Source organism: Pleurodeles waltl, chromosome 6 (genome assembly GCF_031143425.1).
Source record: "Pleurodeles waltl isolate 20211129_DDA chromosome 6, aPleWal1.hap1.20221129, whole genome shotgun sequence".
Lineage (NCBI taxonomy): Eukaryota > Metazoa > Chordata > Amphibia > Caudata > Salamandridae > Pleurodeles > Pleurodeles waltl.
In genome coordinates, this window is record NC_090445.1 from 572,438,208 (window position 1) to 572,462,225 (window position 24,018).

General features: G+C 44.1%; 1 protein-coding gene across 3 annotated transcripts in view; it reads right to left on the reverse strand.

Annotated features, from left to right (window-relative positions):
* Positions 1-268: 268 nt before the first annotated feature.
* Positions 269-24,018, reverse strand: part of MAPK14 (mitogen-activated protein kinase 14) — a 349,835-nt gene continuing 326,085 nt past the window's right edge. For 2 of the 3 annotated variants that reach the window (XR_011204863.1, XM_069238759.1), the window contains 2 exons: positions 7,653-7,826; positions 705-3,109 (listed from right to left, as the gene is read on the reverse strand). Coding sequence is in view for 2 of the 3 variants with exons in the window: in XM_069238759.1 (XP_069094860.1) it covers positions 3,042-3,109; positions 7,653-7,826 (242 nt within the window). In the remaining variant the exon portion in view is untranslated. Of the gene's footprint in view, positions 3,110-7,652; positions 7,827-24,018 lie in introns of all 3 variants that reach the window. The other variant, XM_069238758.1, reaches the window with a different exon arrangement.

Consider the following 24,018-nt stretch of genomic DNA (forward strand, 5'->3'; position numbering starts at 1 on the left):
TACACTTCTTTCACAGACTAGGCTTCTTCTCCTATGGTTTAAATGCAGAAAATAATAGGAACTCAAATTGATTTCATAGTACAAATTCACTTGGAAAATATCATGGAGCAAACTTAAAATGTAGAAATGTTTGTTGTTTAATGTTTTCTCGTCTTCGTATTCCATTGTATTCTTTTTTTGGTAGAAATATGACACCGAGTGCTGGATGCAGCTTAACCTGAATAAGGGAGTGGCAGCAAGTGTAAATCATTGATATCATGGGCTGCTGTACAAATTGTAAATACAAAATTTATTCTAGCGATACAGGGAAGTGCTTTACCTGCTGTGATGTATGTGAGACCTGACGGTGATTGTGTGGCTTACTGATTACATATCATAACCTTTCCAATCAATGACAACCGTTCTCTCTTTCCGAAGTTAAGATTATCCTTGCCATGTCTGATCCTTCACAATCCTTGCTCATGGGAAGACTGGGTCTTCAAGGGTTTTCACTCTTGTGAAATATTAGAAAAACACAGCAGTGCCCCATGACATATCCCTTTCCCTCTCCCAAATCACACTTTAATTCAAGCACAATTTCACAAAAACACCAAAGACACTTCATAGAAACCAACATATTCATAAATAGATTTATAGAGAAAAATGAGCTGTTGGACAGTAAAGGAACCTCCTGGCTTCCTCAATTTGACAAAATTAATTTGCTGTTTTTCTTTTTTTTTTTTTTTAGAGTTTCTAGACAACATATGTTCATGTGAGATGATACCCAGGATCAGCTGTTTTCCTCTTTCCTCCAAACCCCCCTAAAAATCGTTGGTCAAGTGACAATGTTGGTAGTTTACATGCCTAACTGTGGTTCGGCTTCTTTTCATATGCTGTGGTCGATTATTTTATTTGGGCCTTCTACCTTTAAAGCCTGAGTTGGTTTATCCTCCTCTTCTATTGACTACATACCAAACTCTCCTCCTATATTGTGCTCTCAGGTTTCCTCTTCCTACATGCTATGTATTCCCTAATTAGACCTACTCCTATGATTACGCGCCCTTGTTCGGTTTTCCTTTAGAGTCCCCTTCGGTTTATTCTGTGGTTTCCAGCTTCAGTATGGCATATGTTCTGAATTGCCAGACCTGGTTTGTTTTTTCCCCATTTCCTACATATTACGCTCCCTTTCTGTTTCTCCTCCTGTGTCATGCAACAGTTCCGTTTCTTCTCCGGCACCTACATTCATTAGTTTCCAAAGTCAGCTTCTTATTTTGTAATCTGTTTTTCTTCTTTCACTGAGCCTTGGTATTGCTTTTCCTATGTTTTGATTTCTGTAGTTTATTCCAATTCTCCTTCTCCTATGATCATGTCAATCATTACTGCTTACCTTTGGTTTTAAGCCAAACGTCCTTTTTAACTCAACAATGCATTTTTCATACTTTCATGACCCAGGAGGTTTTTCATATGACTTTAGCATTATTCATTTTTTCACTGCATTGTCTGGGCATTTTCTGCCTTTCGTCTTCTGATTCTTGGGCCTCTGTTCCACCTCTTTGTGACATGGACCTGACCCTGTTCCTCATGGCATCTGAAGTAGCCATGTTCAAAATATGCATGGGCCACAACTTTGCTTCTCTAACTCTCCAAATCATTGTTCTATTCCCTTACATGCTAGAAACTCAAGTAGCATTTCTTCCGCTTGGCTCTGGCTCCTGCATTTACCTCTACATTTTTAGCCTTTATTAATTTTACCTTATTCTTTTGCTTTACGAGGCCAGCATTTGCATTTTTTCCATTAGGATTTTGGCCTAAATTTTAATTATATTGTTAACCGTCTATCACGGATGCCGACTAGAAAGTAATAAGTGAACTGAACTAATAGAAGATGATTTCCATACACAGCTACTATACATGACCTTATCCCAAAAGAGTCACTAGGGAATTCCCACATATGAACCATACTGAGACCACATGAACAATATGCTGTCAGACCATCAAAGAATATTTTGATCCTCCAAGTGTAGCACTAATCACCACATAAAAAAATTAAGATTTTATCACATTCACTGTTTGGAAGTGCCTAGAGTGGGGTTTGACTAATTCAACAAACACAGCAATCAAGTAGACGAGAGAATCCACAGTATGAGGAGTGTCAGGCATGTGTGGCGAAGAGCATAAGAAACTGTGTATAGTTCCAACAATCAGGGAATGGAATCCTGTGACCAAACCTCTCCTACAAAAAAGGGAAAACGCCCACCTGAAAGATAGAGGCAACCTTGACCAGACAGGATGAGCATGTGAGCTTTAGAAAAAGTGTATGCAACTGCACGGAACTGGATGCAATATTAGCCGTGTAGGTGTGCGTTACCAGGAGAGGTAAGGATGAGATTGTTGAATAAACTTCACACCCAGAAGCATCTCAACATACGAATGTTGCGAGAACAGGAGTAATACTGTTAACGTGAATCCACCCCCACACGTAAAAGAGAACACGTTTCAATTTCATAAATTGGCAAGATAACTTCAACAGATCCCAATATAAATTATACCTTTCCTCTGCCAGAGCCCTGATTCACCTGGAAGAGAACGTCTGCACTCCCCACCAAGCACTTAATTAAAACGAAAAAGCAAAACAACCCTTCTCCAAGCCCCCAGGAAGAGCCGCTCACTCGCGTGTAAATCCCTCGTCGTTTATCAAAAGTCCGATAGCACTCAGATCAAAGGCACATTCCTAAAGCAGGGTTCACAAACTCAGATTGTCCGTTTTGCACACCATTTAAAGGTTCCGAGTGGCAGTCGTGACCGGGTGTATGTATATACAAGATGCTCGCCAGGAACAGGCTGCTCGGCACAGTTCGTATACAGATCAGAGGCGTGCATGCAGCAGGCATACATATAGTCACTCTATAAATAACTCTGTCACCCCTCCCCCCAATATCACGAAAGACGACCCAACCCTGCCACCAAGGAGAATGGGTGAGACGAGAGGCACTTAAACGGTGGGAGTCCCGGGGCAAAGAGCTCTCCCTCACAGTGGAATCGGACACAGTCTAACTTAATTTTCAGGACTCCATCTCTTCAGAGTCCAGCGGCGGAGGCACAAAACTCACCACCTCGTCGTAGGTCAGACCTGCAACAGTCAGGTGAAGAAGTTAGTAAATGGATAAACAAATATGTCGAACATCTGAGAAAGCAAGGGGAAGACAGCAAAAACGAAAGAGTGGGTAATAAAATTGAAAAAACAAGGTATTCTAATACGTGCATTGTAAGACAACAAAAGCTATTTTCACAGAATCTTGTGGCACATGACTGTTAGAGCAGTTTACGTGGCGCTCTTTCCAGATTTAAGGGTGCACTAAGGTGCAGCTCTCTTCCAAAGGAGACACAATCATACTGCCCTGATGCCGAGGCCCTTACTGTTGAAAAAACGCGTCTCACTGTGAGACCCTATGGTAGAGGATGCATATCAGTTACAGCTTCCAAAAGAGAAGAGACGTTCCAATCAATCAATCAATCAAAAAAAATTATAGAGCGCGCTACTCACCCGTGAGGGTCTCAAGGCTCTTGGGGTGGAGGGTCAAAGCGGGGTGGGTGGGGGCAAGGAGGGTCACTGTTCGAACAAACATGTCTTGAGGTTCTTTCTGAAGAGCAGGAGGTCTTTAGTTTTGCGGAGGTTGGTGGGGAGGGAGTTCCAGGTTTTGGGGGCGAGGTAGGAAAAGGACCTGCCTCATGTGGTGGTGCGTTGGATGCGGGGGACTGTGGCTAGGGCGAGGTCGGCTGATCGGAGGTTGCAGGTGGGAGTGTGGAAGTTCACTTTGTCGTTGTGGTAGGTTGGGCCGGTGTTGTGGAGGAATTTGTGTGCGTGGATGAGGATCTTGAATGTGATTCTCTTGTCTATGGGGAGCCAGTGAAGGGATTTGAGGTGTGGTGAGATTCGTTCATGGCGGGGGAGGCCAAGGACAAGGCGTGCAGCTGTGTTCTGGATTCTCTGGAGTTTGCTTTTGAGTTTGAGTGTGGTGCTGGCGTAGAGGGCGTTGCTGTAGTCTAGTCTGCTGCTGATGAGTGCATGGGTGACTGTCTTCCTGGTTTCTGGGGGAATCCATTTGAAGGATTGTTTAGAGTGCGGAGTGTATGGAAGCAGGAGGAGGTTAGAGCATTGATTTGCTGTGTCATGGAGAGGGAGGGGTCCAGGATGATGCAGAGGTTGCGTGCGTGGTTTGCGGGGGTGGGTGCTGGGCCTAGGACGGTGGGCCACCAGGAGTCGTCCCATATAGTTTTGTTGGGGCCAAAGGTGATGATCTCGGTTTTGTTGGAGTTAAGCTTGAGGTGGTTAGTTGTCATCCAGTTGGCGGTGTCGAGGAGAGCACCATGTAGGTTGGTTTTGGCGGTGGTGGGGTTGCGGGTGAGGGAGAGGATGAGTTGGGTGTCATCTGCGTAGGAGAGGATAGTGATTCCGTGTGATCGGAGGATGTTGGCTAGGGGGATCATGTAAATGTTGAAGAGTGTGGGGCTGAAGGAGGATCCTTGGGGGACTCCTCAGATGATCTTGGTAGCGGTGGAGTGGAAAGGTGGAAGGCGGACTCTCTGGGTCCGGTCGGTGAGGAAGGAGGTGAGCCAGTCTAAGGCTTTGTGGCGAATTCCTATGTTGTGGAGGCATCTGCGGAGTGTGTGGTGGCAGACAGTGTCAAAGGCTGCAGAAAGGTCTAGGAGGATGAGTGCGACGGGCTCGCCTGATGTCGTCAGTGCATGCGATGAGGGCGGTTTCCGTGCTGTGGTTCTTGCTGAACCCGGTTTGTGAGGGGTCAAGAGTGTTGTTTTCTTCGAGGAAGTGGGATAGGCGGGCGTTGACTAATTTCTCGGCAACCTTGGCGGGGAAAGGGAGGAGGGAGATGGGGCGATAGTTGGAGAGGGTCTCCGGGTCGGCTTTGTTTTTTTTTTTAGGAGAGCGGTCATTTCCGCATGCTTACAGGGGTCTGGGTAGGTGGCGAAGTCGAAAGAGGAGTTGATTATGTCAAGGAGTATGGGGGCGATGGTTGGGCTGGCTTTGTCGTAGATGCAATGTGGGCAGGGGTCAGAGGGGGATCCGGAGTTGATGGAGATCATGGTTTTTGCGGTTTCTTTGTGTATGGTGGGGGCCCAGGAGATGAGTGTGGTGGGGGGGTCATGAGTGGGGGTTGAGTTGGGTGAGTGAGGGGTGTGTGTGGTGGGTGTGTGTGGTATGAAGCTGTTGTGGATGTCCAGGATTTTGTGGTGGAAGTGGTTGGAGAGGGCGTCACATAGGGGCTGTGTGTGTGAGGGGTCTATGTTGCTGGGTTTGGGTTTCTCTAGTTCATTAATGATGGTGAAGAGTTCTTTGCTGTTTTGAGAGTTGTTGTCAAGGCGTGTCTTGTAGTGATCTCTTTTGGCGGTGCGTATGAGTTGGTGATGGGTGCGAATGGTGGCTTTGAGGGTGGAGAAGTTGGTTGTAGAGGGTTCTTATCGCCATATTTTCTCCGCTTGGCGGCATTTCCAGACCACCCCACTAGCTGGAGGGTATCTCACTGTGGGACGCCCTTCTAATGAAGGGACAAACAAAGTGAAACTGTGAGGTGGCATCTCAGACCTTTCCGAGATCATCTGAAAAGGGAAGGCGTCGGTCATTGATTGACTCCTATATATTTCTCAGTTTTTGTTAATGGTATCATCACACAGAGGCCAGAATTCAGAATGCTTTACACTAGCTGCCAATATGCAATGAACAATGGAAGCACGCTCAGATACCAATGGAAGCATTTTCAGATACCAATGTTGACCAATCAGCACAAATGCCTGTTTTGTGACTATACTAACAGTGACACCTAGCACTGTAGGATACTGCCTTGAGAGCCATGGTGTAGATCGTGATACACAGGTGGGTTTTAGTCCCCGCAACACTTACTTGCAAACAGATCCCTTCTAGCTTTCTATCACCTGCCATCGCCCCCGATAGAAATTGTTAAGGGGGGCTTTGCTAATCCATCTTTTTGCCACCATGCTGGGAAGAAGCTGAGGAAGAACATGCTTTCCTGGTTACCTCTTTTGCCCACTCAGGAAGTGGTGAGAGAATGGAGGCTCTCTAGATACAAGCAAACACAAAATGTGAAGAAAATGCTTGAGCTTACGAATCTACACCACTGGGAATGTGTACACCAGTATTTCCATTATTTCTTAGCTATGATAAGCCATTAAACGTGGAGGTCAAGGTATATAAACAAGTCCCAGACCCAAAAGGAGCTGACTGACCAAAACTGCAAGCCTACACCTCCACAGCATGAGTCAACAAGAATCCAGATGCTTGGTCCTTGACAGCAAGGAGTAGCTTCTTGTTCCCTCATATTCTTCACTCTGGGAACTCATGTGAAGGCAGTGCTTCTCCAGTTCTTCACTGTAGAAAGCGATCAATCAGCCAAGCTCCTCATTTCCATCTGGACAGTTAAATGGTAACTGAGATGTCCACCACTTTAGGAATGTTAAGGTTACCCTAAATTTTGACTTAAGGAAGCAATTAATGGGCACAGGTTATCTTGGTCAAACCCTTCTCCACTCTAGGAATTAATAAAACAGCAGACAAAACTCATAAATGCCGACTTTTACATTCTGAGAAGTGCTTAGCGAGTAACAGTTCTCATACCCTCAACACCCCACTCCCCCTTGCCTTCTGCCGCTCTACTTCCCTCACAAGCCTATCCCATTCCCTACACTGGCAACGGACAACCAATATGAAAGATAGGCTATGTGCATGTTCTTGTTTTCACCACCAAATATTAAGAGAAGTCACAGATTCCCAGTGGGGCATTTAAAGATTAGAGAGCCAGTGTGGCTTCCTGTGACGGGTCTTCTGTGGAGAACGGATAACTCGCGCTATCTCGGTATGTACATAGCACATGGGGTCCAGCAATGCCACATGCTTATTATGCTCTCAACCCTCCACCCATCCATCAAATTTTGAAACACCCTGATATTCCTCCTGATGGGGAAAATAGCTCTGATTAAAGTGGTGGTACTTCCTCACTGTTTGTATGTATTGCAGGGCATTATGTACGAAATACCTCAAAGTGTTTTCCAGGAACTAAACCGCCTCCTGCTAGAATAACTATGGGATGGGAAAAGACGCCGGGTCGGTCTGGCAATACTCAAATTGGAGTAGGACAGGGGGTGCATGGAGATGTACTATTTTGCATCCCACTTGCAACCTGTTCATTGGTTTGATGAGGAACCAAATTGTGAGACGTCCCTCCTGACGGAGACATTTGGAGGTGCTGATTTGGGGTCCACTATTACTCCCTAACATCCTGACATTACCACATAGAGATGATGTGATACACTCGATGGTACTAGATCAATGCGCGGGTGGGGTGAGTAGGAATAGGGGAAGTAATTTCTCAAAGAATTGCCAGTTTTTGTAATGCTTTGATGCACTCTGTAGTCTTCAGCGAAATGGAATGCCAGTTTCTGGACCATAACTGCAACGTCTGCCTACTTTTGATCGTTTATATTGCTGGATTGTGGGAGTAACTGAAAACCCTATGCTGGGTATAAGGGTTGTATCTCCTGTAACAATGTATGATGTTGAAATGCCAATAAAAATTATTCAGAAAAACAGAGATAAGTTAGAGACTCATGCTACTCTCCATTCCGAAGTTCCAGTTACTCACTTTTCCATTCCTCAATCTCCAGCTCTTTGCTTTCGAAGGACTGGTCATAGGGATCTGCCACAGGCTCATCATCTGGATCATGATACTGAGCAAAATAAGGGTGGGCCAGGGCCTCAGTTGCAGTGATCCTCTTATCAGTGTCAAGAACCAGCATCTTTTCCAACAGATCCACAGCTGCAGTAGAATACATAAGAAAACAATCTAAATTATCTTTTTCGGCATAATACCCGCACAGGAGCTACAGAATGGAGTTCAATAAGGTTGAATAACCAGACACAAAAGTAACACTTTCAAAGCCACTCACACCAGGATACCACAAATCTAATAAGGAAAATGTTATTTACAAAGTAGACCTCTGTTTGTGGCATGTAGTGCTGTAGATTCACATGCTTTGCATAACTCTGCCCTCTAGTGTTGGATCCAGAGAGTTACAAGTTGTTTTTGTTCAAAGAATCTTTTCAACTCACGGGATCAAGTGACTCCTCCTCTTGGTGATTCTGTACATGGGCATCGAGTCCTTTGTTGGATTGTTTTTCCTCAGGCGGTTGAGGTAAGGAGTGTATAGAGAGTAAAGAAAAAGAGATGGCAATGCAATGTATTTACCTTTGTACAATATTTATATGTTAATGTAACTTCAACAACTACAGATGGGTGAGGAGGACGGTGGGCACATGTGAATCTACAGCACTACATGCCACGAACAGATGTCTATTGGGTAAGTAACATTTTCCATTCAATGGCATGTGTGGCTGTAGATACACATGCTTTGCATAGACTGTAAAGCAGTCCTCCATGTAAGCATTGGCTAGCCCGTGGGAGTGGGAGTTGACTGAAAAAGTGTTCTGAGCACTGCGCCTGGCCAACACTGACTTGTTGGCGTGCTAATCTACACAATAGTGTTTAGTAAATGTATGTGGTGTAGGCCAAGTAGCAGCTTTATATGCATCTGCTATGGGGATATTACCTAGAAAAGCCGTAACAGCACCCTTATTTGTTGTGGAGTGTGCCCTGGGGGTAACAGGTACCTGCCATTTGGCTTTAGCATAGGAAGTTTGAATATATTTGATTATCCATCTGACTATCCCATTTTGTGATATTGAATTCTCTTTATGAGGTACTGAAAAAGAAACAAAAAGCTGTTTCGATTTCCTAATCTGTTTGGTTCTATCAATATAATACATGCAAGCCCTTTTAACATCTAGTGTGTGAAGAGCTCTTTCTGCAACCGAGTCTGGTTGCGGAAAGAAAACGGGTAATTCAATTGATCTGTTGATATGGAATTGTGAAATTATTTTTGGAAGGAGTTCAGGATTTGTTCGGAGAAGTACTCTATACCTCTGTATTTGGAAGAATTGTTCTTCTAAAGTTAGAGCCTGGAGTTAACTTACACGTCTTAGGGAAGTGATAGCTACTAAGAAAGCCACTTTCTATGAAAGGAACTGTAAAGGGCATGCATGCATTGGCTCAAAAGATGGACCCATGAGCCCAGTAAGAACAACATTAAGGTTCCAGGATGGTACTGGAGGTACCCTGGGTGGAATGATTGTTTTGAGACCTTCCATGAAAACTTTAATAACTGGGATTCTGAATAAAGAGATGTATTGTCTGTTTTGGAAATAAGCAAATATAGCTGCTAAATGAAGACAAATAGACAAATATTCTAAGTGTGCTTTCTGCAAATGTAGCAAATAACAAACAATGTCTTGCACCAAGGTTTTGAGTGGGTCAATGTGTTGAGGTTGAGAGTAGCATACAAAACGTTTCCATTTAGCAGCATAATACTGTCTGGTTGTAGGTTCACATGATTCTCTTAGAATGTCCATACATTCTGGCAGTAGTTTTAAGTAACCAAACTCTATGACTTCAAGAGCCATGTCACAAGGTTGAGCGATCTGGGTCTGGATGCCTTATCTGTCCTTTATTCTGAGTGATAAGGTCCAGCCTGTTGGGGAGCTTCTCGGGTGGAACTAGTAATAGATCCATAAGTGATGTGAACCAAGCCTGACGTCCCCATGTGGGAGCTACTAGGATCATTGTGAGAGAGGTTTTCCTCTATTTGTGAACTAGAGATAGACTGAGTGGGAGAGGCGTAAAAGCGTAAGAAAATATCCCGGATCAATTCATCCATAGAGCATTGCCCTTGGACTGAGGGTGTGGGTATCTGGACACAAAGCTTTGGCATACTGTATTTTCTGCAGTGGCAAAGAAGTCTATTTGAGGTGTTCACCACTTTAGGAAGTAGTGTTGAAGGACTTTTGGGTGGTGTTCCCATTCGTGGACTTGTTACAGCATCCTGCTGAGTAGGTCTGCAATTTGGTTGTCCATGCCTAGGAGATACTCTACCACTAAGTGAATGTGGTATTGACAAGCCCATTTCCAAATTGTCGGAGCAAGATGTGACAACTGAGGCGAACGTGCCCCCGCTCCTCTGTTTTTGAAGCTAATACATGGTTGTCATGTCTGTACGGATTAGAACCATTTTGTGTGAGAGTTGTGGAAGAAAAGCCTTGAGTTTTAGGAAATTGATATGTGAAGTTTGCTGAATGGGATCCCATAGACCTTGTACTGTGAGCTTGTTGTGGTGAGTTCCCCAACCTGTCTATGATGCATTTGTAGTCAGAGTGATTTCAGGTACAGACAGCAGGAAGGGCACCCCTTGGAGAGGTTGGTGGAATTCCACCACTGCAGAGAGTGTTGAGCCTGCCAATCCAACAACACTAGATCTTCAAGATGACCCTGTGACTGAGACCACTGGTGAGACTGACACTGCTGTAGGGGACACATGTGCAGTCTGGCATGGGGTACGATGGCAATGCAAGACACCATCCTTCCTATTAACTGCATCACTGTCTTCACTGGGTAAGTGTGGTCTTCCTGTAACTGGGAAATTAAAGTTTGCAAAGTTTCAATCCGAGCTGGACTTAGATATGCTAACGCTATCTGCACACTGAGCACTGCTCCTAGATAAGGCTGTATCTGCAAATGTTGCAGATGGGATTTGAGAAAGTTGATTGTGAATCCCAGAGTGTGAAGAAAATCCACTGACAGCTGAGTGTGACGTTGACAGTGTTGTAACGTACTGGCTTTGATGAGCCAATCGTCCAAATAAGGGAATACCTGAATGTGTTGGTGTCTGACATATGCAGTAACTACTGCTAGACACTTTATGAAGACCATGGGAGCGGTTGTGACACCTTGATCTGATAATGTTTTCTCACAATTACAAATCTGTAATAGTTGAGATGTGCTGGGTGAATGGGAATGTGAAAGTAAGTGTCATTTAGATCTAATGCAGTCATAAAATCGCCTTTCTGTAACAGTGGAATGACGTCTTGGAGAGTCACCATATGGAAATGTTCTGAGAGAATGTAGAGATTTAATGATCTGAGATCTAGCATTGGCCTGAGTGACCCGTCCTTCTTTGGTATAGGGAAGTATAGGGAATATACTCCTAATACATGTTGTGAGAAGGTGACTGTTTCTATAGCCTTTTTGAGAAGAAGAGATTGTACTTTTTCTTTGAGAAGAGTAAGGTGTTCTTGTGAGCATTTGTGAGTGCGAGGGGGAACGTTTGGTGGAGTGGAAGTGAGCCCTGTCGTACCATGCTAATAGTGCTTGCAAACTAGTGATGCACCAATGATTGGCTGCTTGTGCTGCTACTCTTTTCCCCACTGCATCTATTATCCTGCTTTTTTGGTTAGGCGGGGCAAATCTCCTGTACATTGACTATTAGCACATTTTGGTGTGGAGGGATTTGAGGCGGTTTAAACAGAGGGTCTGAAGGTGTTACTTTGTATTTTATATCTACCCTAGGGGTGAAAACCTGGGACCTCGCGGGTTTGTTAAAGATGTAATTAGGATAACTGAGCATGCCGGGCAGCTTGGGGAGGAATTGACTTTCTTTGTGTGTTGTAGTAAGGGTGTCAAAGAGAAAATCCTCTTCAATAGAGTCAGTGTATAACTGGACATTGTGGAATGCCGCTGCCCTTGCTATCACCTGCTGATAAGATGTTATGTCTACAGATGGTGATGGTGATGGTGATGAAGGGTATAGATCTGGGTCATTTGGAAAGATAAGATCTGGGTCATTTGAATCCCGTGGATCTAGCTCCTGTGGTGTCACCCAAATCATCCTCTGGTGGTGCTGGTGAACTTTGGTGAAAACTGTGGTTGAGAAGGTGTTGGAGGAGGCCTTCTTTGTGGGAGATGCAGTGTCCAAAACCTCCTCAAAGGTGAATTTTCTTTTAACTGGAAGGAAGGGGGACCCATAATTCTCCCTGTTCCTTTCTGAATATGAAGCTGGTGCTGACAAGCACCCATAATCTCTAAAATCTGCTTCATAGGGTGAAGTTGTATCTAGAGAATGACTAGAGTCTTTATGAGGCATAGTCTTGTTTCCAAAATGTTCGGTACCAAAGTCTTCTGTCAGTGTGAAGCTGTCAGCTCTGAAGCTTATGTGGAAGCTTTTCTGCTCAGTGCTGAAGTGCTCAGGTCGATGGCTGTGCTCAACCCCAAAGTAGTATGTGATGCTGCTGAGCGGAAGGTCGATGCCGAAGACATCTTGGTCTTGGCTATTTTCGGCGCCGGGCCGGAAGGGAGGGCATCTGAAGAAGATTTTTGGATCCGACCATGGCCTGATGGCAGTGGTGGTCCTGCGACCTGCTTCTGGGGCTTTTTTAATGTCTTTGGCTAGGGAGTAGAGGATGTTCCACTTAAAGATTGCGCAAAGGTGACCCGATAGCTCTCAATGTTGGATTGTACATCCAGCTCTTTGATGGAGAAGGCCTCATCCTGTTCTGGCTCCTCCTGCACATTCTGGCGCATCATCTGGTGCTTGGACGCCATCTCCAATCGACAAGCTCTTTGGTCCCGAAGCAGCTTCTTGGATCGAAAGGAACGTCAGGCATTGCAAGAGTGTTCAATGTGGTTCAGGGAGAGACACAAATTACACAACAGATGTTGGTTGGGATGTGGCAATTTAGCGTGGCATCGAGGACAAAACTGAAATGGAGTACGCTTCATTAGCCATACATAGTCAAATCCCATTTAGAGGAGGTAGGCCCGAGACGCCCTGAAGGGCGGTGAGCCAGCTACCAGAGCAGAAATTCAGACTGACCGTGCAAACTAAAGAAACCCAGAGTACAATACAATCCCTGAAAGAAACACGGAAGAGAACAGTTCAGAGTAGACCGAGCAGAGGAAAAACTGGAGCGAGAGGAACACACGTCCGAACCCAGTGGGGGGAGAGAACACAATCTAACAAAGGTCTCAATGCCCATGTGCAGTATCACCAAGAGGAGGAGTCACTCGATCCTGTGACTTGAAAAGATTCTTCAAACAAAAACAACTTGTAACAAGCGGACCCAAGTGGCAGACTTATGCAAAGCATACGTATCTAAAGCCACACATGCCATCAAACAGAATGTTCTGTGAACGAAGGAATAATTTGTCACCTGCAGAAATAGTGATATTCTTCTTTCCTAGGCAGTGCTGTTATTAACTGATGGTAAACTTGAGGTATCTTAAATCAGGACCACTAACTGTATCTTGACAACTATGATTCAGTTGCTTTTAGGTCCTCTTTCACACATTACACCTCAGATTTCAGAATGGAAAGCAAGTCTCAAGTAATATAAGCAGCCATAGCTAAGTCAGGGGGAGGGGCACTTAGTAACAGAAGAAAGGCTTTTGATGAAAAATATCCAAATCACCACATAGGAACATAAAATAAAAATCTACCTATAAGATGAGTCTTTGTACTAGATTCATATTCTTTGCATAATCGTGCCATTTAGTAGTTGGATACAGACTCATTTCACAACGACTTAAAAGGGCTGCACATGGCTAGGAAGAATTCATCTACTCAGTTTTTGAAAAAAATATTTTTAATGAAATTTTGCTTTGTAACGCAAATAACATGCAACTGCCAGCAGTGGAGCATCACATTCACAACAGATGGAGAGCAATTTACGTATGTCATTAGTACCATTTACCAGTTACCAACAATGGTTTAACGCCGTACAATTTATCTAAACAGCTCGCTAAAAACCATCTCAATGCAAAACTAGTATAGCATCACAAATGAGGCACAAAGCCACCTACGATTCACAACACTGTTGTATCAACCATACAAAAATGTGCTGCTGCTCTATTTTGATGATCTAATTTTGAGAATCTATGAGCTGAATGATGAAATACCCCATTATTTTCTATCAGTCGTGCTTGCCATGAGCTTTTCTCAGCTGGTCTCACACAAACATCAAGGGGCATATATTGGATTCCCTTTGATTCGAATGTAAATGTCAAAGTTAATATTATTCAGCATTTCAGAAAAAGTGCTCATACACTAGGTCTCACAGCACTAGGAGTTAAAGGAGCACAGCCAGAACCCTGTCATATCCAAATAGGAAGACACCACAAAAAGTCTTGTTAGAGAGCTCGAAGGAAAGTGAGGAAGGAATGGAAATTCCCAAAACTGTAAGGAGGGAATTCCAATGATCCACTAAGATCTTGAGGCATCTTTGTGGTTTGACGTATACAGATGTAAGTGGGAATTGTTTGTTTTCTGCTAGATGCTGATGTCTCATGATCTTTTAAGATCAGTAAGGAAAACATTTTCTAATGGAGATGAACACTGTACACGCAGTCTGTGCACCTGTGAGTAACATCTCTGTCAGTCTGATATTTGTCTTTTTTCTACAGCCAAAGGGACTATCTACAAGGTATTTGAGTAAAATATGGGTGCACATACCCTCACTCTGGTATACAATCACTGTGGCTCCCTTTAAAGTCTTAGCTTCCTGCTGTTAGGATTGTTTGCACTGTGATCCCCGATCTTCCCTTTGACCCTGTTAGAGGACTGAGAATGCTGCTGCATGACCCAAAGTATCCGGAAAAAGTTATATTTTTGAGATATTTTACACAAAAAACGTTTACATGGTTATCTTTAGACAATTGTATTGCCAAAAGGATATACAGCTTCAAACTCTGGGAGAGAGGAAGACAGACTATGTTACGTCAGGCATAGGTTGTATCAGGCACCTTCCTGGTGAAAACTGCATTTCTTTTAAGAGGTGTCCAAAGAGAAATGTTTGCAAACAGTAACAGTCAGGACCATAGGCATGATGTGACACTAGACCAATTTATGTTGCCGGGTTAACTAAATTATGGGGCAAGGGAAGGCCAATTATGCAGCCATTATGTAGCATGCCTTGCTATTAAAACAGCTTTGCAGAACAATACAGTACCTTTAGTATAGGATGACCAGACGTCCCGGATTTCCCAGGACAGTCCAGGTTTTTAGAGCACTGTTCCGGTGTCCCGACGCTTCTCTTAATTTTAAACAAATGTCCCTGTTTTTGGGATAAAGGTCAAATTATCTAGGAAAGCAAAAGTTCAAGGTATGCTCTCCTTCAACAGACGCCTACGGCGTATGCATTAATTAAAGTAATTTATCTGTTACTGTCAGGCAACACAGTCCCCTGTCTGCTCCCAGCAGAGAGACGGAGTGGGGGGCAGAGAGAGGTGGGTGGGGGCGGGTTGGGGTGCAGGGTGGGAGGTCAAGCCATAGCTAATTTTATATGTATAGTCTTGTAAATGTGCATATATATATATATATATATATATATATATATATGGAAAATGTCACTTACCCAGTGTACATCTGTTTGTGGCATGAGACACTGCAGATTCACATGCTGTGCATTATCCTGCCATCTAGTGTGGGCTCGGAGTGTTACAAGTTGTTTTTCTTCAAAGAAGTCTTTTCGAGTCACGAGACTAAGGGACTCCTCCCTTTCGGCTCCATTGCGCATGGGCGTCGACTCCATCTTAGATTGTTTTTCCCGCAGAGGGTGATGTAGGAGTTGTGTATATAGTAAAGGTGCCCATGCAATGGAGTAAGTATGTATGTACATAATGTGATTAAAAGTGATATATATTTACAAATTTACAAGTTTCATCAACATATAATATACAATTTTCATCAACTTAAACGGCTACAGGCTCCCGGGGAGGCGGGAGGGTGCATGTGAATCTGCAGTTTCTCATGCCACTTACACATGTACTCTGGGTAAGTGACATTTTCCGTTCAATGGCATGTGTAGCTGCAGATACACATGCTGTGCATAGACTAGTAAGCAGTTACTCCCCAAAAGCGGTGGCTTAGCCTGTAGGAGTCGAAGTTGTTTGAAATAATGTTCGTAATACTGCCTGCACTACTGTGGCTTGTTGTGTTGTTAACACATCTACACAGTAGTGTTTTGTGAATGTATGAGGCGTAGACCATGTGGCTGCCTTACAGATTTCTGTCATAGGTATATTTCCTAGAAAGGCCATTGTGGCGCCTTTCTTTCTAGTGGAGTGTGCCTTTGGGGTAATAGGCAGGCCTCTCTTTGCTTTAAGATAGCAGGTTTGAATACATTTCACTATCCATCTGGCAATGCCTTGTTTGGATATTGGATTTCCTGCATGAGGTTTTTGGAAGGCTACAAACAAATTGTTTTGTCTTGCAAAATTGTTTTGTTCTATCAATGTAATACATTAGTGCTCTTTTGATGTCTAATGTATGTAAGGCTCTTTCGTCTACTGAGTCTGGTTGTGGAAAAAAGACTGGGAGTTCCACTGTTTGGTTTAGGTGGAACGGTGATATAACTTTTGGTAAACATTTTGGATTTGTGCGTAGAACCACTTTATGTTTGTGTATTTGTATAAAGGGTTCTTGTATAGTAAATGCTTGTATTTCACTTACTCTTCTAAGAGATGTGATAGCTATTAGGAAGGCTACTTTCCAGGTTAAGTATTGCATCTCACAAGAGTGCATGGGTTCAAATGGTGGACCCATGAGTCGTGTTAATACAATATTGAGGTTCCATGAGGGAACTGGTGGTGTTCTTGGGGGTATGATTCTCTTTAGACCCTCCATAAATGCTTTGATGACTGGGATTCTAAAGAGTGATGTTGAATGTGTAATCTGCAGATATTGCTGTGAGATGTATTTTAATGGAAGAAAAAGCTAGATTTGATTTTTGTAAGTGTAATAAGTAGCTTACAATGTTTTTTGCGGACGCATGTAGTGGTTGAATTTGATTATTATGGCAGTAATAAACAAAACTTTTCCCTTTATTTGCGTAACAATGTCTTGTAGTAGGTTTTCTAGCTTGTTTAATGACTTCCATACATTCTTGTGTGAGGTCTAAATGTCCAAATTCTAAGACTTCAGGAGCCAGATTGCTAGATTGAGCGATGCTGGATTCGGGTGTCTGATCTGTTGTTTGTGTTGAGTTAACAGATCTTGTCTGTTTGGTAGTTTGATATGAGGTACTACTGACAGATCTAGTAGTGTTGTGTACCATGGCTGGCGAGCCCAAGTTGGTGCTATTAGTATTAGTTTGAATTTGTTTTGACCCAATTTGTTTACTAGATACGAAAGGAGTGGGAGATGGGGAAAAGCGTAAGCAAATATCCCTGACCAACTCATCCATAACGCATTGCCCTTGGAGTGAGGGTGTGGATACCTGGACGCAAAGTTTTGGCATTTTGCGTTTTCTTTTGTTGCGGATAGGTCTATTAGTGGTGTTCCCCAGATTTGAAAGTAAGTTTGTAGTATCTGGGGATGAATTTCTCATTCGTGGGTTTGTAGGTGATCTCGACTGAGATTGTCGGCTAAATGGTTTTGAATTCCTGGGATGTACTGTGCTATTAGGCGAATGTGATTGTGAATTGCCCAAAGGCAAATCTTTTGTGCTAAGAGACATAGCTGTGATGAGTGTGTCCCTCCCTGTTTGTTTAGGTAATACATTGTTGTCATGTTGTCTGTTTTGACAAGAATGTGTTTGTGGGCTATTAACGGTTGAAATGCTTTCAATGCTAGAAACACTGCTAGCAGTTCCAGATGATTTATATGAAGTTGGCTTTGTTGAGCGTCCCATTGCCCCTGTATGCTGTGCTGGTTGAGGTGTGCTCCCCACCCTACCATGGAAGCATCTGTTGTGATCACGTATTGAGGCACAGGGTCTTGGAATGGCCGTCCTTGGTTTAAATTTATAGGGTTCCACCACTGAAGCGAGAAGTGTGCCTGGCTGTCTATCAACACTAGATCTTGAAGTTGACCCTGTGCTTGTGTCCATTGTGTTGCTAGGCACTGTTGTAAGGGCCGCATGTGTAGTCTTGCATTTGGGACAATGGCTATGCATGAAGACATCATGCCTAGAAGTTTCATCACAAACCTCACTTGATAGTGTTGGTTTGGGTGCATGTTTAGTATTACATTTTGGAATGCTTGTACCCTTTGTGGACTTGGAGTGGCAATCCCTTTTTGTGTGTTGATTGTTGCTCCTAAGTATTGTTGTATTTGACACGGTTGTAGATGTGATTTTTGGTAGTTTAAAAGAACCCTAGCTTGTGAAGGCTTTCTATGACGTATTTTGTGTGTTGAAGACACTGTTGCGGAGTGCTGGTTTTTATTAACCAATCGTCTAAGTAAGGGAATACGTGCATGTGCTGCTTCCAGAAATGAGCAGCTACTACCGCAAGGCATTTTGTGAATACTCTTGGTGCTGTTGTTATACTGTACGGTAACACTTTGAATTGGTAATGCACACCTTGGATTACAAACCTTAAGTATTTCCTGTGGGAAGGATGTATGAGTATGTGGAAGTAAGCATCCTTGAGATCTAATGTTGACATGTAGTCCTGTTGTTTGAGCAAGGGAATCACGTCTTGAAGTGTTACCATGTGAAAGTGATCTGATTTGACCGCCAACAGGCTGGCGGTGCTCCCACGAGCATTCTGACCGCGGCGGTTCAGCCGCGGTCAGAAGCGGAAAGTCGGCGGTCTCCCGCCGACTTCCCGCTGCTCGGGGGAATCCTCCATGGCGGCGGAGCGCGCTCCGCCGCCATGGGGATTCTGACACCCCCTACCGCCATCCTGTTCCTGGCGGGTCTCCCGCCAGGAACAGGATGGCGGTAGGGGGTGCCGCGGGCCCCCGTAAGAGGGCCCCACTGTGTATTTCAGTGTCTGCAATGCAGACACTGAAATACGCGACGGGTGCAAACTGCACCCGTCGCACCCCTGCAACTACGCCGGCTCAATTCTGAGCCGGCGTCCTCGTTGCAGGGGCATTTCCTCTGGGCCGGCGGGCGCTCTTTTGGAGAGCGCCCGCCGGCCCAGAGGAAATGTCTGAATGGCCGGTGCGGTCATTTGGCGGCTCCCTCCAGGCGGGCGGCTCCCGCTGCCCGCCGGGCTCAGAATGAGCCCCTTAGTGTTCTGAGGTCTAATATGGGTCTCAGGGTTTTGTCCTTTTTTGGAATTAGGAAATACAGGGAGTAAACACCTATTCCTTTTTGATGGTTGGGTACTAGTTCTATTGCTTCTTTTTGTAACAACGCTTGGACTTCTACTTGTAACAGATCTAAGTGCTGTTTGGACATGTTGTGTGCTCTTGGAGGCACATCTGGTGGCAATTGTAGGAATTCTATGCAATAACCATGTTGGATAATGGCTAGGACCCATGCGTCCGTAGTTATGTGTTCCCAGTAGTAGTAAGTCTCCCCCCCCACTGGTGTTGCGTGGTGGGGGTTTGTGACATTGAAGTCACTGTTTGGTTTGTGGGGTTTTTGGGCTCTGGAATTTCCCTCTTGCTTTAGGGAATTGTCCACCCCTATATTGTCCTCGAAAACCTCCTCTCTGATACTGGCCCTGATATGTGGGTCTGACTTGTGAGGTGGAAGGCTCTGTGGTTTGGGAACGAAACCCCCCTCTAAAGTGCGGCTTCCTAAAAGTGCCTCTGCTCTGTGGGGAGTAGAGCGCGCCCATGGCTTTGCACGTGTCCGTGTCTTTTTCAGTTTTCCTATTGCCGTATCCACCTCCGGCCCAAACAATTGTTGTTGGTTGAACGGCATATTCAGCACAGCCTGCTGGATTTCTGGCTTAAATCCGGAGCTCCGTATCCATGCGTGCCTACGAATGGTTACTGCAGTGTTCACTGTCCTTGCCGCCGTGTCTGCTGAGTCCATAGCCGACCTTATTTGGTTGTTAGAAATAGTTTGACCTTCCTCAACAACCTGTTGGGCACATTTCTGGTACTCTTTGGGAAGGTGCTGAATGAGATGTTGCATTTCATCCCAATGTGCCCTGTCGTATCGAGCCAGTAGAGCCTGAGAATTGGCAATCCGCCATTGATTGGCTGCCTGTGCTGCCACCCTCTAGCCTGCTGCATCGAATTTCCGTCTTTCCTTGTTGGGCGGTGGTGCGTCTCCTGAGGATTGGGAGTTTGCCCTTTTTCGGGCTGCTCCCACTACCCCAGAATCAAGAGTTAATTGTTGTTGGATAAACACAGGGTAAGTTGGGGGAGGTTTATATTTCTTCTCCACCCTAGGCGTGATGGCTCTGCCTTTTACTGGGTCCTGGAACACTTGTTTGGCGTGTTTTAACATGCCTGGCAGCATTGGCAAGCTTGAGTAGATGACAGGGTGTTAAACAAAAAGTCGTCCTCTATGGGCTCTGCATGCATCTCTACATTATGGAATGTAGCTGCCCTTGAAACCACCTGCATGTATGCAGTGCTGTCCTCAGGTGGTAAAGGCCTTGCCGGGTAGCAATCGGGACTATTGTCTGAGACCGGTGCATCATACAAATCCCATGCATCCGGGTCATCTTGGGTCATCCCCGTATGTGTCGGTGACTGCATCATTGGGGGTGTTGCTACCGGGGACCGAAGTGGCGAATGTAATGGAGATTGGTGTGGCGAGAACCTTGGTGGTGTCTTCGCTTTAGCCACTTTTGCTTTTGGCTGCATTTCCGTTTCCTGGAATGCGAGCTTGCGTTTGATCTTTATTGGAGGAAGAGTTTAGATTTTCCCCGTGTCCTTATGTATGTGCAACCTCCTCTGGGTATGGTCTGGCTCTCCCATGCCCAGTTCTTGTTCAAATCTGTGCCCTTGTAATTGAGTTGAAAGGCCTTGTTTCTTCTGTATAGGAGCCTGGCTTCGGCTCCGAGGCTGCATGTTTCGGCACCAAAGCTTTTTGTACAGTCTTTTTCGGCTCTGAAGAAACCTTCTTGACTTTCAGGTGCCGAACTCTCGGTGCCGAGTTTGTTCGGAGCCGGTATCTCGACCGGAGTCGAATGCCTTCGGCTGCTGGAAGGCCTTTTTTGGTGCCGATGTTTGGTCACCGTGTTTTCGGGTTAAGCCATGGCCTGTTGGCGGTGGCATCCCCTTGGCCTTTATTATCTTTGAGTGAGTCTTTGCCGGGGCTGGTTTACTCACAGTTTGCTGCGTCTTCGGCTGCTCACTTTCAGACTCGTCCGAGTCCGAATCTCGAATGGAGAATCTCTCCTCTTCCTTGACGTCGATGTGCTCGGCCGGTGTCGACGCCATCTGGAGTCTTCAAGCTATTCGATCTCGTAGTGTTTTCTTGGATCGAAATGCCCGACAGGCCTTGCAAGTATCCTCCCTGTGTTCAGGAGACAAACACAGATTACAGACCAAGTGTTGGTCTGTATAAGGATACTTTGCGTGGCAGTTGGGGCAGAAGCGGATGGGGGTCCGGTCCATGAGGTATGAAGATGGACGCGGTCGGGCCGACCAAGCCCCGGAGGAGAGTGGAAGCCCCGAAGGGCCGCCGGAGCGCTTCTTTCTTCGGTGTCGATGTGCTAACACTAAACCGGTACCGAGCGCGAACAATACCATAGAATTTTCCGATAGCTAACTAACTTTTCCGAATAGAAATACGGAGCGAAGAGGAGCACGTCCGAACCCAATGGCGGAAAGAAAACAATCTAAGGTGGAGTCGACGCCCATGCGCAATGGAGCAGAAAGGGAGGAGTCCCTCGGTCTCGTGCCTCGAAAAGACTTCTTCGAAGAAAAACAACTTGTAACACTCCGAGCCCAACACTAGATGGCAGGATAATGCACAGCATGTGTATATGAAGCTACACATGCCATCGAACATATATATATATATATATATATATATATATATATATATAAAAAACACACATGTATAGGGACACATTCACAAAGCTACTCAAAGAAGTGACATGCCAGAAGTAAAAGTGAGTGAAAAATCGTTAGTCCTTCTTTGTGTCTGACCTGTCCCGGTTTTTGCTCCTCAAAATCTGGTCACCCTACTTGAGTGGTAATTATTTTGGTGTCTCACTAGGCTAGGGGGTATTTAGGATTGAAGACACAGGACCTGAAAAAATATGATGTAACATATTTGTGGTTCTTCAAAATCAAAGACAGATTGTCCCGGAGAAATAAACTTTGAGAACCAGCTCTTGATGTGAATATGAATTTGTACGGTCAGTGAAATGAACAAAGGAGTCAAAGAAGACATTTTTCTATCTGTCCAGTTTGAATAACTGGCTAAGTACTTGAGGTTTTTGTTACCTGTAACTGACAAAGGCCATTCCTTTTGTTTATAACTTAAGGTTATTTACACTGTCTGGGCTATTGTGGCATCTCTTTAGAAGTCTAATTACAGTAATCACAAGCTGAATGTGGTTATTTAACTTCTTTGAACTGTCTAGGGCAATATTACACCTCTGTGGAGCAATTATAACTTTTGTTACGTTTAAGTTAGCAACAACATTGTTTTTAAAATCTGCAAAGTATGCAGCAGATGATGGATAATGTGGTGAGTGTGGTAAGATCATAATTACATTGAAAATGACGCAGCTACACAATCGTATTTTGCGTGAACCTTGAGAAAAGCTCACGTAGGTGCCCTAAGAGACATTCTTTTGGGAAGGCTATTAATAGTGTTTATGCTCTAATAGAATGAGAATGAAGACTCAAAGAAACCTGAATTTCTCTGTTCACATAAGATCTAGAAATGGAAGAGACTGTCTGCTTTGCATTATTGGCTTTGCCTGGTTTGCTACCTGAAGAAAAGAACATAGTATTTCAGAAACAAATTATTAGAGGATATAAAAGCTTTTATCCTTTCCAAATAATTATTTTGCATTCTAAAGATAAATTTAGCAGATCGTTTTTAGCCACAGAAGTATGTTGTTTAGTATGAAAAATGAGGATAATTTCTTAATTTAAGTTAAAACTGTCGAAATATGAAAGGAACCTTCTGAAAGACAACATTATCCTTGTGGAAGTCAATATAGGGTAACTGAATAAAAGATAATTGAGCTTTCTGCTAATTCTGGCAGATGAGACTGCCAGCGAGAAAGCGGTCTTGCAGGTTTGTAAGTCCAATGACAAGGGTCATTGGTTCAAATGGGCAATGCCCATGAGTAAGCCCAACATGAGTGTTAAGCCCCAGGACAGGCAGGCTATTTTATACATGTGGATTATGAGGGTCAAGAAAATCAAAACATCTCATGGTCTCCTTTTTGAAAGAGGAAACGAAAATAAAGTGAATTCAGGTACGTTCATTCCTATAAGAGATGGCATGTGGACCAAATAACAAAGATGGACTGGAATGCGGCCCCAAGTAAAGACCAGTGACTGAGATTCATTAAAGCATTGCCCTCATCATATTTTTGAGAGTCTTAATTCTAGAGAACAGCACTGACTAAGGGGCTACTTCTCTCTCCAAAATGAGAATCAAATTATATTATTTTTCACTGAGAACAGATTCAATTGAAGAAAGTCCTAGGCTTTAAAGATAGGCCACAGAATATTTCGACTTGTAATGGGCACGGATGGGGCATGATGTCATTTGCAAAGAATATGCAGCTTCACATTATTCTTATATCAAAGACAGGATGCCGCCAGGCAAATGTTATTGACAAGAGACTAGTCTTGCATTGCTAGACTACCACTGTACAATGGTATAATCTGTTAAGACTTTAACAACTATCCATTGGAAAAACAGAAGGAGGACCCTCAGACCTAGTAAAATAGTCTTAAAATACAGGCGGGTTGTAAGAAATTGTGTTATAAGTTGAGGGGGCTAAGACATAGGGTTTTAAATTGAGGGGAGTGTCTACCCACCTCAAGTAAAAATCACAATTCTTTTCAGGAAGAACCCTTTAGTCCCCTTAATTAATCTGCGCTCAACATACTGCCAGCTATGGAACTGACCAGACAGGCTTAACTTAGGGCAATTTATAAAATATGAGGCAGTACTAAAACAGTAGTAAATTCAAGGCACAACACAATAAAAATCCTAAGCTGAATTAGACAAAATTGTGTAACTCTCAAAACACCAAAACAACAAAAATCCAATAAGAGGAAACAAGACTTTTTACAGTTTAAAATTAAAAAATGTCACCAAAAAATAGGTAGGAGCCATCCTCAATTAACTGGACGATTCTGTGGACTTCATCTGGGGACCCAGATGGAGCATTGGTCCAGTACAGAAACCAATCTTAAACTGGTCCGAGATTTTACCCAATTTTCAGCGGGGCA